Raw genomic sequence first — 16693 nt, forward strand, 5'->3', positions numbered from 1 at the left:
GATGTTCCAAAACTTTATTGGCCCCATTTTAGTCTCATGCAATCCCCAGTGCTAGAAGACTGGAAATTAATCACAATTCACACATTTTATACCAAGACAAATTCCGAAAATCAATCAACAAAGATAGTTCAGTTAGTCAGTCATATAAAATTTTAACTGGGAGGTTAGGAGTTTCTTTTTATTAATTAAAGGTAAAGATCGATTATTTATTTCTCATTTTGGGTTATTCATTGTTTTTAGTTGATTATTTTTTTTTCATTATGAGCTATTTCTCGTGTTGATTATTGAGCTTGTAGATGTGGTGTTGGACTATTATTGTTCATTTAAATAAAAATATTGGGGTAAAAAAATAATTTCATATTTTTTTTGTTAGGTCTGTTCTTCTCCATTAGTCAAAGGTAATCTATGACTATGTAACTAGTTTTTTACACCCAAGAAATAGAAGAAAAAAAAACACATTTTAACTTATTTCAAATAGATAAGATATTTTCTTTTATCTTATTTTAAATTTCAACACAACGCAATTCAAGTCGGTGCTAAAAATTGGAGCTTTCCACAATTATACATGACAGCTTTTCATTGAATTCATTACTCATAACACACATTATTCACCCATTGAACAACGTCTTTTAATACATCAACTTCTGAATGAAGACTCTCTCAGAAGATACACAATTTAACTTGCAAAACAGTTGGCTTTGACACATCCTCAAAGGAACAAAAGTTTAATTATTATTAGCCAGAAGGGCCTCTTTTTAGGTAGCATGTAATGTGTTACCGATGTCAATCACAAATCGGTATCTAACATCGCCTTTCACTAGACGTTCTAGGGCAGTATTCACATAGTCCATTGGAATAACTTCTATGTCCGATGTAATGTTGTGCTTTGCTGCAAAATCAATCATTTCTTGAGTTTCCTTCAAACCTCCAGTGGCACTCCCAGCTACCAACTTCCTTCCTGTCATTTTCCATTTCTTATCAACAATATTTTTCCTTGAAACAAATGTATACATACACGACGGTAATAAATAATTATTTATATTGATTGTAATTCTTTCAAATAAATCTAAAATGCCTTGGATCTTTTTTCTTTAATCCATTGAAAGAAGAAGTAATATTTGCTTACCCATAATCAAAGGGAAGACTGGTAGCTCAAGTGGCTTTTCTGGTGCGCCAACCATAACGAGCTTTCCGTGTGATTTTAAGAGGTTAAGTAATGGTAGGAGAGGATGAACTGCAGAGACTGTATCAATGATACCATCGATTGTGCCAATTGCAGCCTAAACACATTCGAAATTCCAAAATGAGAAATTTTACTACATACTAAAAGAGGGAAAAAAAAAGGGGACTAATTATACTTATAGTTCACCAAGTACGCACTTGTTGCACTTTAATTTTGCCAATTTCATCCGCAAACTACAAAAAAAGAGTTACCTCCATCTGGTCAACATCACGGCTGACCAAGAATGAGTCAGCTCCAAGATGTTCAATGGCTTCCTTCTCCTTGCTAGGAGAGGTACTAATAACTGTAACTTTAACCCCAAAAGCCTTTGCAAATTTGACAGCCATGTGACCAAGGCCACCTAGTCCAACCACACCCACATGCATACCAGGTTTGTCTAGTCCAAAGTACTTCAATGGGCTATAGACTGTGATCCCAGCACACAGGAGAGGAGCACCAGCATCAAGAGGAAGGTTGTCAGGAAAGCGAATCACAAAGTGCTCGTTACAAACCATGATGTCTGAATAGCCCCCATAGTTGGTGGTTCCATCATAGTAAGTGGTGCTATAGGTAAGAATTTGTTTAGTACAGTAGCTTTCGCGGTCGTTGGCACAATCATCACACGAATGGCATGATCCAATTAAGCATCCCACACCGGCTTTTTCGCCTACTTTGACCTTTTGCACCTTGCTGCCAACCTTTGTCACTATGCCTACAATCTCATGGCTGCAATGTGGAATTCAATGTGATCAATGTTAGTTTGAATACTGTATTTCAACTACCAGTGTGAGAAATTGAAATAATATCTATTTTTAGGTTCTATTTGTTTCAATAAAAAAGGCTAGTTTTTGACCGTTTGGTTTCAGCCCATTTAATTGAGAGGGAAAAAACTTGTTAAACAAAATTTATCAGATTTGATAAGGAAAAATTAGTAAAACATCTCTTTTCAATTTTGGGTAGTAGGAGAGATTCAATATATATATTTTTTTATTGGTTAAGATCCTTCGATAAACTTTTTCTGTGATCATATTAGATAAATTCAAAATATCAGAGAAATTTTTCTGTAAAAAATTAAAATTTTTTATGTCAAATTTTTTTTTTGTGAAAATGTTGAGAGACCCCAACTACTATGAAAATATTACATGTCCTTTATCTTATAAAATTTTGATATTATAAAAAAAATTCCCCATTTGGTAACTAGCAAAACCAAAAAAAAAAAAAAATCTTTTGTCTTTAGTGATTTATTTTAAGACTTTTCTAGTAAAAAACATTCAAAAAAAGGTTCATTAAAGAAAAAAATTGGCAGCCCCACTTAAACTTTTTGAATAACAAATAAATAATTTTTTTAACATTTGTCAACCCCAACAACTTTATCATAAAAATTTAAAAATAAAAATAAAAACTACTAAAAAAGTAATTGTCTTTCCATCTCTTTGGAAACTCTCCTTGCGATGGGTTGATGTGTGCTCTGGGTGAAGGGTGAAACTTGTGTTCAGTGGAATTTACAAACAGAGATAATAGAAGAAAGTGAAATTAAATATATCTGCAAGTAAAGTCAACAAAATAATGCAGATAATAAAAGAAGAAGAAAAAAAAAAAAAAACTACTAGTTGCATAGAAATAAATATATATAATTCAAAAAAATACATAGAAAGTGGACTGTTGTTTTGGGAAGTTGGTAAAAAGTTGGCTTTTGGCTTTTTATCAAGCTTTTTGGCTTTTTTTGGAAGTGATTTAGGAAGTTGGTAAAAAGCTGAGTTTTTGCTTTTTAGTTTAATATTTATTTATGGTATCAAATCAAATTAAAATGACCAAAATATCCTTACTCAACATAATAGATTTGTTTTTTTATTTTTTTTCATAGGCCCTAATTTGTAATTTTACGGCTGCATTTTTGACACTTGCCAAATGGCTTTTCTGGCCTTTTTGGCAGTCACGTTTTTGAACATTTTGTCAAAAAACGTGGCTTTTTACCATGTTCCCAAAATGGCACTGTATAATTAAGATGTTGGAAAATGTATCTTGCCTCGATTTTCTAGAAGTTATTTTTTTTGAACTGTTTTTCTAAAAGTTGGATGATACATATAGAGCAATACTAAGTATCATGAAAAGTTTTTCATAAAAATGGTCATGAAAAATTTGTGACATTTGGATTACACTTACAGTAAAGCACCACATATTAATCAAGGTAATCAAAGGGTCACAAATTTTTCATGATCATTTTTATGAAAAAAATTTCATGATCCCTAACATTTCTCGATATATATATCTCCAACATCATGCATTGTGTATTTGTATGTGCGTGAGATGGAGAGAGAGAGAGGAGGGTGCAATAAACATACCCGGGGACAAGAGGATATATAGACATGCCCCATTCATCCTTGAGGAAGTGAAGGTCGGAGTGACAAATTCCACAATACAGTACTTTCAATGTCACATCATATTCTTCATTTTCCCTGAAATATCAATTCCAGTGGCACATAAATATATAAGAGGAATTATAAATTAACAAGAAGATTATAAAATAATTATAAATTTATAAAAGTGTGAGTAGATCCTATATTACGGTACAAATAATATCATATTTCATTTGATTCAAAACATAAAATCACTTACATTCCATATTTTTGTATTTAATTTTTTCCCCACTAATTCACAGTTCTCCTTTAAATGTAGGGATTAATATTTCAAAACATTTTATAACTAACAGAAACGAAAAGGAAAAAAGAAAAAACATGACAATCATTGCATGACTAGTAGAATTTTGGGTGCCGATGCATGTCATAGTTTTAAATAACAGTATTATTAGTTTGAGCGATATATTATCATTTCGACAAATAACAGTATTCAAAATATAAAATTTTAATATGTAATGACTGATAGTTAGATACCTTCGAGAGAATTTGAAGGGAGAGAGGACCCCAGATGCATCTCTGGCTGCCCATCCGAAAGCCTTCACTGGGTGTTCTTCCTCTGGTGTTTTTCCCATTTTTTGTTTTTTTGTTTTTTTTTTCAAAAACTATAAAGTAAAAATACACAAAGCACAGAGAGAGAGGAAAATGTTTTTGAGGAGTGATACTTGGATGATGGGGTTTATATAGGCAGTAGTGAAGGATCCAGATCCTCTGAGGTTGGGGTTTAGTGACGTAATCGATGAGCACTAATAATATAATAGCAAATGTTGACTTCTACTTGTCTGCTGAAATTACTACTTTCCTCTCCATCCAACCAACAACCAGTGGCGGAGGGAATATGGGCACATGGGCCCAGGACGGGCACAAAAAATTTATGTTTTTAGTATAGATTAATAAATTATTTTTCATTTTGTTCCTTTAAATTTGAATATCTACTCATATTTTTTTAAAATTTTTAAATAATTTTATAATTTGTACTATTTAAATGTTTATTTTATGACAAAATCACTTTTATAATATTATAAAGTCTACCGATAAATGTTCATTTCTTATTCTTTTTTATAATGTTTATTAATTTATTCTTATTGGTATTTTTTTTCTTCTTCTGAGATGAATATATGTACAAATATGTAAAAGATTACTTCTTGTTTAATGAAATTTCTATTTCTTAATAAAATACTTGTTTTTTTCTAGAGACGATCATCATAGTCTAAGCCGATGTCTTGGTTAAAAATGGGAATTAAATTTGTTAGGGTTAAAGTAAGGCAGGATGAAAATACTATTATAAACATAACATTTTGTTATTGCCCTATTTAAATTAAAATCCTATCTCTGTCACTGCCAACAACACTTATAATTCCTAATTAGGATGGTGGACATCAATCAGTAAAATTCAACTATGTTTATGTTGATTTTTTTAGGGAATTTTTTAAATATTTAAAAAAAAATAAATTATATTTTAAATTTATTTAGTTTAGATATATTGCCCACCATAGCTAACTTTGGTAACCCATTGACTCTTCCGTAACCACTCGAAAACCAATTAATCCTGCAGGAAAGGGGAACACAAAAAGCAGAATAAATTACCTTAGTAGTTCTTATATTTTGATTCTTATATTTTTGTTTTTGTAATTTCATTTTGTTTGATTTTGATTTTGAATTTTAGACTCTGTCTTAATTTTGTCTAATTTATTACAATTGTTAGTATTTTTTAACAAAAAATATGCACATAAGTGACATGCGTTATGTTTTTAAAAATAAAATTATAAACTTATAAATTTCAACCAATTCAGTGATTATTTTTTGTTAAAATTCTAATAGCATGTAGTATGTTATTTAAACCAACCAAGTAGTATGTTATTTTTTGTGTGATTGATAGGACTTTAAACCCACCAAGTAGTATGTTATTTAAGTTTGATTTGAAAACTTAATGAATTTCAAAACTTGTTCAAATTTAATTTGTTTACATAATGAGTTAATTTTAAACGAACTTCAATGAGATAAACATGAATCAAGCTTAACTAGCTTGATTTTTTATAATGCACATAAGTTTATCAAGCTGAGTAGTAAGTTGTTTAATTTTGATTTGAAAAGTTAGTGAGCTTAAAATTGTATTGGAATTTGGTTTGTTTATATACTAATAAATTGATCTCAAATGAGTTTTTAATGAGCAAAATACAAGTTAGGTTGAATATCTAAGTTTATTTAACAACTTGAAAATTGAAAATCTGTCTCAAGGATTTTTATTTTTATTTATTTATTTATTTTTCCTGTCAAACATAGCTTAAAAAACACATCTTTGGTACCTCTAGTCCATCGCGTTCAGTCTTTGTTTGGTTACAAAGGTCCAAAGTTTGCAAGTCTGTTTAATTTGCCCGAAATGTAACTTTATTGTACTACGACATGTAAAAGTTTCAGAGATTAATTCTGTTTGATTTAATTTTTAAAATAAATTTTGAATTTTGAGTTATGTTTTGAAAAATAAGTTTTTAAATATAAGTTTTGAAAAGAAAAAATTTGTTTGGTTAGAAGTTTTGAAAAGAGTTTTGAGTTTTGAATTGTATTTTGAAATTGTTTTAGGTTTTCTTTTTTTAAAATATTTAAATATTTAAAAATTTACATAATTTTATTTTTTAGGATAAATATTTTTTATTGTAAATATAATTTTTTTTAATGTGCATTGTATTTACTACATTTGTGCGATGTATTTTTTTTTTAAATATTTTTATTTTTTTAAATATTTAAATATTTTATATTTTATATTTTATTTTAAATATTTTATAGTTTTTTAAATTTTAATTTTTTTTAAAAAAAAATTTGCAAAATTTTGGATCGCCCATATACATTTAAATCAAAACAAATTAATAATTATAAAATAACAAAATATTTTTTTCAAAAAATTTAAAAATAAAAATATGTTTTTAAAGAAATAAAAAAATATTTTTTTTGAATTATTATTTTTTTTAAAATAGAGTTTTGAAAAGAGTTTGGTTATAAGTTTTGAAAATTTTGTTTGGTTATAAGTTTTGAAATTTTTTGGTTCAAATCATTATTGGAAAACTTAACCAAATGGTACCCAAGTGTTTTTTGTCTCTAAGGCCCTGTTTGTTTTAATGTAATATATTTTACATAAATTTTTTTTTGTAAATTGATTTTACATATAATATTTTTTTTCGGTGTTTGGTTGATACTTGAAACAAAAGTATTTTATTACCTAAAAGAGAAAATTTTGATTCAATAAAGTGTCATTTATGACTTTTTAGTGAGCTGAAATGTTTATTTAAAAATGCTAAATATGTTGAAAAGGTGTGTGAGTCAACTTTGTAAAAATTGACTTACGGAATTTATTTTTGAAAAAATAATTCAAAAATATTTTCCTTAAAAAATGTTTTACTTGCTTTTGTTCAACTAAATAACAGAAAATGAGTAAAATCTTTTTCAAATATTTTATGTCAAAACAAATAGAACTTAAAAGTATAAATTTTCTTAAAAAAAATATTTAGGAACTAATTTTAATTGTCATGACTACAGTTGCTAAAAGATTGTTCCGAAAAGTCAAAAATAAAATTTTTAAAGACCAAATTTTGAAAATGTTGCAACAAAAACACTTTTATGCCCAAGAAGTTTTTTATTTGAGACAAAGGTTAGTAATTTATCACTAAATATCCAATTTTGTTACTAAAAATAAAATAATAATACTTTTGGCAACACAAATGTTTTATCCTTAAAAAATAATTTTGTTCTTAAATTTGTCTCTTAATCTTTAATTTCTTGTAACTATAATATATGTATATATATAAGAAATATGAAAAGAATTGTTAAAAGATCAGTTAACTCTTCATATGTTAACATTCGCTCCACCAACACTATAAAGATAATATGATAATTTTTACTAATAAACAAAAATTTTGAAGACTTGTTAATTTTTTTTCAACATAAAAAAGTAATTTTTCTATTTTAGCAATTAGCAAACACATCAAATTTTTTTTTTTTTCTAAAAAACGAAAAGCAAAAAAGCTACTTAAAAACAGTAACAGTCAAACTCTACCTCCATTAAATAAAAAAATAAAAAAATGAGGGTTATTCGATGTCAAAGGGGGTTGAGCTGGTGGGGGAGTGACGTACTGTGTCAAATTAGATATTAATTGTTAGGCTTTTTGTGGGGAAAGGCTGCTTAATGTTGTTAATTTATCACATTATTAGACTGATGTAGTCGGTGAGCTAAGAAGAGCTTAATTTACATTTTCTTGGCAGCTGTATTTTGTACCTACTAATCACGGGTGAGCCAAGAAGAGCTTAGTTTACATTTTCTTGGCGGCTGTTTTTGTATATCCACTAATCACAGTAGTTTTCAAATGAATTATGAGAAAGCTAATTATTTTTAATCATTAGTCAAAAATAATTGTGATATAAAAAAATATGATACTTTCAATTAATAAGATTGTATAAAAAATGGAAGGATGAGCCAATCTTCTCTTCCCCCTAGCTAATCAAGATATAGACCAAGTTCACTTCACTTTAGGATTGATATGGACTTGGGCCATGAAAAACATGATCAAGTTTTTTTTTTTTTTAGGTGAATAAACATGCCCAAGTTAATCCATTGGTAAGGAGAAATAAATATTATCATAAAAGATATCACACTCCTCTTTATAGAAGTCGAATCTGAGAACTCACACTATTAAAGGGTATTATAAGTCAAATGCCTTGGCTGTGAAAGTTTAATGTTAAAAAATATAATTTATCATAAATTAAAACGATTTATACTCTTTCTTTTTTTTAGCAGCAAAAACAACTAAACTTTATTAAAGATAAAGCATGGTTACAACAAGGCTTAGGCGAAAATTACATCATTGTCCAAACTAAGCATCCCAACTATATTGGCACCCAAAATTAGACCAATCATATGCATTCCCAAACCCCCAAAAGAGAGTTAGAGAGATTCCGAACTCAAAACAGAAACAACATACACTCATAATCTTACAAAATTGCCTCACAATCTTCCACCTTTACATTTTCTAATTTGTGAAAAATTGAGTAAGATGTTAGTAATAGAATACTAGTGCTCCTTGAAAGAGGCTTTCAACCAAATAGTTAATTTGATGATGATAGATTCCTGAAACTCCCCCATCCTTGGTTGAATTCCATTGAACAAGCATTCATGTTTATACTTCCATATGGACCACAATGCAACTAGAGGTGAAGCCATCCAAATTCTCCTCTCAGATATTTGAATCTGATACCATCCCACCATTGTAACAAACACTCCACTGATCTAGGAACCACCCATTGAATCTCCCACCACTGTAGCAAACCAGTCCACACCTTCCAAACCAAAGGGCATGAGATTAGCACATGCTGAACTGTTTCTTGCTCATTTTTGCAAAACACACACTGATAGAACACACTTCCATCCAAAATTCCTATCCTCGGCAGAAAAATAAAGGTTTTTTGCCTCTGCAGAAAGACGATTTATAGTTAATAACAACTTTTAAGTCTACAAGTGAGATTCCACCTAATAAGAATATAAGTTAATTTGTCATTACAACACTTTTTATATGATTTGTACATGTAGATGAATTAATGTTATGTACAATATTGTCACTTTTTCTAATTCATAGAGTTAATAAAGATTAACCATCTTGCATAATTAAATTTGAAATATGAACACAATAACATACATGAAAGATTTCAATATGAATATAAACAATTAAATTTTTTTAAGTGTTCTTGAGCCACATCATTCTAATTTGTAGCGTTATCTAATAGTATCATAAATACATTTTAAAAAATATCCCATCCTATCAATTCATGGTAAATAGCATTTGCTATATAGTCAAACCATTTCGTGGAGTATCAATCATTTTCAATTTTTTTATTTTATTTTTATATCATCTTAGTCGTGAAGGACTGGGCAAGCTTGGGCCAAGTCTCAGGCCTTCGAACAACATGAAAACTCTTAAGATCATCCATTCTTCAATAACAATTTTTATTGATTCACAATGATGATGTCAGCATGTTGAGTTAGTATTATGATATTATTAAATACTAAGAACTGACGTAGTTAGTTTAGCTAATAATTTTATAAAATAACACTAAATTTCAAATATATATATATTCTTCTTCTTTGAGCAATTAAATTAGGATCAATCAATTAATAATTCAACCAGGGCAACACAAAAATAGACACTAATTAAATAACAACATGAAACCAATTTTTCACCATATCAAAAATACTGGGTATACACTCTTTAGGCGTAAATAGAAGATTACATTATCCCTTGCAATCAAAAGAAACTTGCCATCAAACAAAATAGAAAAATGAAAGATGAACCAAATACAAGGATAGATAAAGAAGCTGAAACTGCTACATAATCAAACCTGCAACAGGCTTTGACACATCCTTAAAGGACACAAAAGTTAGGTAGCATGTAATGTGTTACCAATGTCCATTACAAACCGATATTTAACAATGCCTTTTGCTAGACGTTCCACGACAGTGTTCACATAGTCCACTAGAATAACTTTTTATGTCTAATGAAATGTTGTGTCATGTTGCAAAATCGATCATTTCTTGTCTCTAAGGCTCTGTTTGTTTCGATGTAATATATTTTACACAAAAAATATATTTTTTGTAAATTGATTTTACATATAAAAAATATTTTTGTGTTTATTTTTGTTTTTTGACTTTTGGTTGATACTTGAAACAAAAATATCTTATTACCTAAAAGATAAATTTTGATTCCATAAAGTGTCATTTATAACTTTTTCATGAGTTAAGATATTTATTTGAAAATGTCAAATGTGTTGAAAATGTGCGAGAGTCAACTTTGTAAAAATTGACTTATGAAATTTTTAAAGGCAAGTTATTTTGGGAAAATGATGAAAAAATATTTTCCTTAAAAAATATTTTACTTGCTTTTTTTGCTCAACCAAACAACATAAAATGAGTAAACAAACAAAGCTTAAAGTATAAATTTTGTTGCAAAAAATATTTAGGGACTAATTTCAGTTGTCGTGAGAACAGTTATTAAAAGGTTATCTCGAAAAGTCAAAAAGGGAATTTTTGGGTATAAAATTTTGAAAATGTCGCTAACAAATGCACTTTTAGGAACAAAATAATTAGGTCCCAAAAAGTTTTTTTTTTTTTTAAGACAACTTTTGGTCTCAAAATGTTAGTAATTCATCACTAAATGCCTAATTTTGTCACTAAAAATAAAATAATAACACTCTTGGCAACAAAAATATTTTATCCCTAAAAAATAATTTTGTTCCTAAATTTTTATTTTTAAATCCTTAATTTCTTGTAAATATAATATGTGTATATATATGAAAGAAATGTGAATAGAATTGTTAAAAGATGAATTAACTCCTCATATGTTAACATTGGCTCCACCAACACTATAAAGATAATATGATAATTACTAAAAGACAGAAGTTTAAAAGACATGCAAATTTTTTTATTTTAGCAATTAGCAAACACATCAAAAAAAAAAAAAAATCTAAAAAATGAAAAGCAAAAAAGCTACTTAAAAACAGTAACAGTCAAACTCTACCTCCATTAAATAAAAAAAAAAAAAAAATGAGGGTTATTTGATGTCGAGCTGGTGGGGGAGTGACGTACTGGGTCAAATTAGACATTAATTGTTAAGACTTTTTGTGGGGAAAGGCTGCTTAATGTTGTTAATTTATCACTTTAGACTGACAATTTATCACATTAGACTCCTGGAGTGGGTGAGCTAAGAAGGGCTTAATTTACATTTTCTTGGCGGCAGTTTTTGTATATCCACTAATCACAGTAGTTTTCAAACAAATTATGAGAAAGCTAATTATTTTTAATTATTAGTCAAAAATAATTGTGATATAAAAAATATGATACTTTCAATTAATAAGAATGTATAACAAATGGAGGGATGAGGCAATCTTCTCTCTCACATAGCTAATCAAGATAGACCAAGTTCACTTCACTTTAGGATTGTTATCGACTCGGGCCATAAAAAACATGGCCAAGTTAGTTCATTGATAGGGAGAAATAAACACCACCACAAGGATATCAAACTCCTCTCGATAGGAGTTGAATCCGATACCTCACACCACAAAAGGGTGTTACACAATTATTAAGCCAAATATCTTAGTTATGAAAGTTTAATGTTAAAAAGTACAATTTATCATAAATTAAAATGATTTATACTTAATAAAAAATTTTATGTCTGCAAGTGAGATTCCACCTAATAAGAATATAAGTTAATTATTCATTACAACACTTTTTATATAGTTCATACTAGGGCTGTCAATGGATCGGATTTAATCCGAATCTGACCTGAATCCGACCCGATAAGCCGAATCTGTTTACAAAAAAATCCGATAATCTGATAATCCGAATCCGTTTAATCTGTTTATTAAACGGATTGAATTTGTAAAAATCCGATCCGATAATTCGACAATCCGATCCGATTATTCTCAATATAAATAAAAAACACAAAATGAAAAAAAAATTCAAATTATATAAAATTATAACTCAATAAATAAATATATGGATCGGATTCGGATTATCGGATCGGATATCCGAAATCATCGGATTCGGATTCGGATATCTATAATCAGATATGAACTAATCGGATTCGGATCGGATTCGGGTTTATCTTAATCGGATCGGATTCGGATTTTGACAGATCCGATCCGAATCCGATCCATTTACAGGCTTAGTTCATACCATGTAGATGAATTAATGTTATGTACAATATTGTCACTTTTTTTTTTTTTAATTCATAGAGTTAATAAAGATAAACCATCTTGCATAATTAAATTTGAAATATGAACACAATAACATACATGAAAGATTTAAATATGAACAGAAGGTAAACAATAGTGTTCTTGATCTACATCATAATTAATTTGTAGCGTTATCTAATAGTATAGTAAATACATTTTAAAAAATACCCCATCCTATCAATTCATGGCAAATAGCATTTGCTGTATAATCAAACCATTTTGTGGAGTATCCATCATTTTGAATCTTTTTTTTTTTTTTGGGATCTTGGATCGGGTGACGGACTGGGCAAGCTTGAGCTGAGTCACGGGCCTTTGAATCACATGACAACTCTTAGGATCATCCATCCTTCAACTAAATTTTTTATTGATTCGTAATGATTATGTCAACCTGATAAGTTAGTATTATAATATCATTAAATATTAAGAACGAGCGTAGTTGGTTAATTAATAATTTTGTAAAAATAACACTAGACTGCAAATATATATATATATATATATATTTTCCTCTTCTTTGTGCGATTAAATTAGGATCAATCAATTAACAATTCAACCACGGCAATACAAAAATAGATACTAATTAAATAACTACATGAAACCAATTTTTCACAATACCAAAAATAATGGGTATATATTAAATTTACTCTTTAGGCATAAATATGTTAGGGAAAATATATGATTCTCCACAAGTAAATTAATCAATGAAAATAAAAACTAATACAGAAAAATTAAATCAATAGCAACACAAGAGTTTTACGTGGTACAAGAATTTTACGTGGTTCCCTCAATGTGAGGTATGCCTACGTTATCGAAATCCGATTATGAAAATAAAAACTAATGCAGAAAAATTAAATCATTAGCAACACAAGAATTTTACGTGGTTCCCTCAATGTGAGGTATGTCTACGTTATCGAAATCCGATTCCACTATCAACCAAGAAGTTTCCAAATAATTACAAACGAGACACAAATGGTCTCACAAAATCACCCTTAGATGAATTCTAAATAATCACAAATAAATAAGAGGAAAGATCTAACTAAATAGACGAACAAAAATCTTCGAAACAAAATTGAAGAAGATCATAAATCTGAATCAAACCAGCATCAAATCAAAGATAGTAACAGCAACAATAAATCAAGAACCAAGCATTGACTTGATGACCAATCTGAGTCCCCAATTGACAAAAACCCAGCACAGTCTCACCGAAAAATATTAATCGGTAGCCACTACTCTCTCTCGGGACAAAGACAATATATTTTATATATATTGTGAATCTAAGGTTTTTATTCAAAGCCTAACTAAACTGATTATAAAAAATATTTATTGGGTTTCTAAAAGTTAGATATAATATATAAAATATATTATAACCAAACCAAACCAAATTAAAATTCTTTTAATAAATTAGTTGGGTCCCATACTCTAATAAGGAGATATACCCCGACAATTTTCCCTCTATCGACTTAGGTGGAGACATCAACCATACCCGCCAAAGTTCGACACTTCAAATATTTGTCCCTCGACAAAGTCGTAGTCCACATATCCGAAATATTATCATCTGTGTGAGCCTTTTCGAGTTGTAATAATTTCGAATCTAACACATCATGAATCCAATAGTACCTTACATCAATGTGTTTCGATCTCGAATGAAAAGTAGAATTTTTATTCAAGTGAATAACACTTTGACTATCACAATAAAGCACATACCTTTCTTGCTTCAAAGCTGACTCTTGAAAAAAAAATTTCAACCATAACTCTTTTTTGCAAGCTTCCGTAATAGCAATAAATTTAGCTTCAGTAGTTGAGAGAGCAACACGTTTTTGTAATTTAGATTGCCATGCCACAGCTCTCTCTGCAAATGTCATCAAATACCCCGAAGTAAATTTTCTAGAATCAACATCTCCGGCCATGTCAGAATCCGTGAACCCATTAAGCATCAGCTTACCATCCCCAAAACACAAACATACCTTCGAAGTCTCTCGAAGATACCTTAAAATCCATTTTACCGCTGCTCAATGTTCTTTACCTGGATTAGAGAGAAACCGACTCACCACACCAACTGCGTGAGCAATATCCGACCTTGTACAAACCATGACATACATTAAAGAACCAACCGCTGAAGCATAAGGAATTTTCAGCATCTCTTCCTTGTCTTTCTCACTTGTAGGACATTGATTCGAACTAAACTTGAAGTGACCCGCAAGTGGACAACCAACCGGCTTTGCTTTATCCATGTTGAACCTCTCAAAAACTTTCTCAATATAGCTTTCTTGAGACAATCAAATCAGCTCCTCTTTGCGATCACGAACAATTTTCATACCAAGTATTTACTTTGCCGGTCCCAAATCTTTCATAGTAAAAAACTTGTTCAACTCCAATTTCAACCTGTTAATCATGGTAGAATCTTGGCTCACAATTAACATGTCATCAACATAAAGCAAAAGAATAATAAATTTGCTATCCAGAAATTTTTTCACAAACACACAATGGTCCGAAGTGATTTTAGAAAAATCATTATTCATTATGAAAGAGTCAAATTTTTTGTACCATTGCTGCGGGGCTTGCTTGAGGCCATACAAACTTTTCTTCAATTTTAAACAAATTTTTCTTTCCCTTTCTCTACAAAACCTTCCGGTTGCCCCATGTAAATTTCTTCTTCAATACCACCATGAAGAAATGCGGTCTTCACATCAAGTTGCTCAAGGGTTCATACTTGCGGCTATGCCAAGTGCAACCCGAATAGAAGACATCTTCACAACCGGTAAGAAAATCTCATCAAAGTCAATACCTTTCTTTTGCCTAAAACTTTTTACGACAAAGCGTGCTTTGTACCTCAGATTCTTGCCACCATTCTTCAATTTGAAAACCCATTTATTTTTCAAAATTTCCTCCCTTTAGGTAACTTCACTAAATCATAAGTGTGATTTTCAAGTAAAGAATTTATCTCCTCTTTCATGGCCTTTTTTCCAATCATCTTTCTTTGCATGCTCAATTGTTTCTTGGTAGCTCTCGAGTTCCCCTTGATCGGAAATCAACACAAATTCATTGGGAGGATACTTTCTTGAAGGTTGTCGATCCCTTGTAGATTTCCTCAACTCAAGTTGTGGTGGCGGTTCTTGAGTTGGATGCTCTTCCTTAATTTCTGAGTCAGTATCATCCTTTGCATCTTCAGTAGGTGGCTGCACATCTCCCCCATTTTCATCATCAATTGAAGATGAAAGAGATGGATCCATGTCAACGAAATCATTACTTTTTGGCTCTGGCTAATCACCTTTGCCAATGTCTTCAATTGTTTGGTCTTCAAGAAACACAACATTACGGCTTCGAATAACTTTCTTGTCGATCAGATTCCACAATTTATAACCAAACTCATCATGCCCATAGCCAAGAAAAATGCATTGTCTTGACTTACTATTAAGCTTGGACCTCTTATCCTTTGGAATGTAAACAAAAACTCGGTAACCAAACACTCTCAAGTGCTCATAAGACACATCTTTGCCGATCCAAACTCTTTCAGGAACATTACCATTCAAAGGATAGGAAGGAGACAAATTGATCACGTCAACTATTGTCCTTATTGCCTAACCCCAAAAGGATCTTGGCAATTTAGCTTGTGCAAACAAACACCTTATTCTTTCCACAATGGCGTGGTTCATCCTCTCGGCAATGCTATTTTGTTGAGAGTCTTCTTAACTGTCTTTTGGTGCCGAATACCTTGGCTGCGACAATACTCATCAAATGGCCCAATATATTCACTATCATTATTTGATCGAATGCACTTCAATTTCTACCTTGTTTCTCTTTCAACCATGGCCTGAAAATATTTAAATACTTCTAGAACTTGATCTTTAGTTTTAAGTATAAAAGCTCAAACTTTCCTTGAATAATCATCCATGAAAGTAACAAAATAAAGTGCACCACTATGTGTTCTAACTTTAAAGGACCACAAACATCCGAATGAATTAACTCCAAAACATTTTCTTTCTTAAAAGCAACATTTTTATGAAAAGAAACTCTATGTTATTTACCCACCAAACAATGAACACAAGTTTTAAGATGTATACCTTTCAAACCGGGTAGAAGCTCTTTCTTGAACAAAACTTGCAGCCCCTTTTCACTCATGTGCCCAAGCTGCTTGTACCACAATTCGGTAGAAGTATCATCTTTAAGTGTATTGACAACACCTTTACAAATTTTTCTTTGCATCAAATAAAGTGTTTGAGTTTTCTTGCACTTAGCCATCACCAAAGAACCCTTTGTGAGCTTCTATATTCCATCACCAAATTTATTG

At 30.2% G+C, this 16693-nt stretch overlaps 1 protein-coding gene across 1 annotated transcript; it reads right to left on the minus strand.

The window, feature by feature from the left end:
* Window positions 1–550: 550 nt before the first annotated feature.
* Window positions 551–5185, minus strand: LOC114285850 (putative mannitol dehydrogenase). The gene is made up of 5 exons (XM_028228930.2): window positions 4114–5185; window positions 3565–3678; window positions 1435–1948; window positions 1127–1280; window positions 551–958 (listed from the first exon to the last, which is right to left on the minus strand). Exons 1-5 carry the CDS (start codon window positions 4209–4211, stop codon window positions 756–758), a joined length of 1083 nt encoding a protein of 360 aa, XP_028084731.1. The 5' UTR covers window positions 4212–5185; the 3' UTR covers window positions 551–755.
* Between the last annotated feature and the right edge of the window lie 11508 nt (window positions 5186–16693).

The sequence above is a fragment of the Camellia sinensis genome, chromosome 1, assembly GCF_055761805.1.
Source record: "Camellia sinensis isolate YWXY chromosome 1, ASM5576180v1, whole genome shotgun sequence".
Taxonomy (NCBI): domain Eukaryota; kingdom Viridiplantae; phylum Streptophyta; class Magnoliopsida; order Ericales; family Theaceae; genus Camellia; species Camellia sinensis.

Coding starts and splice junctions, on each gene's coding strand:
- LOC114285850 (XM_028228930.2), bottom strand. CDS start 4,211: ATGGGAAAAACACCAGAGGAAGAACACCCAGTGAAGGCTTTCGGATGG. Junction 3,679..4,113: donor CCCTTCAAATTCTCTCGAAG/GTATCTAACTAT, acceptor TTGATATTTCAG/GGAAAATGAAGAATATGATG. Junction 959..1,126: donor AGTCTTCCCTTTGATTATGG/GTAAGCAAATAT, acceptor GGAAAATGACAG/GAAGGAAGTTGGTAGCTGGG.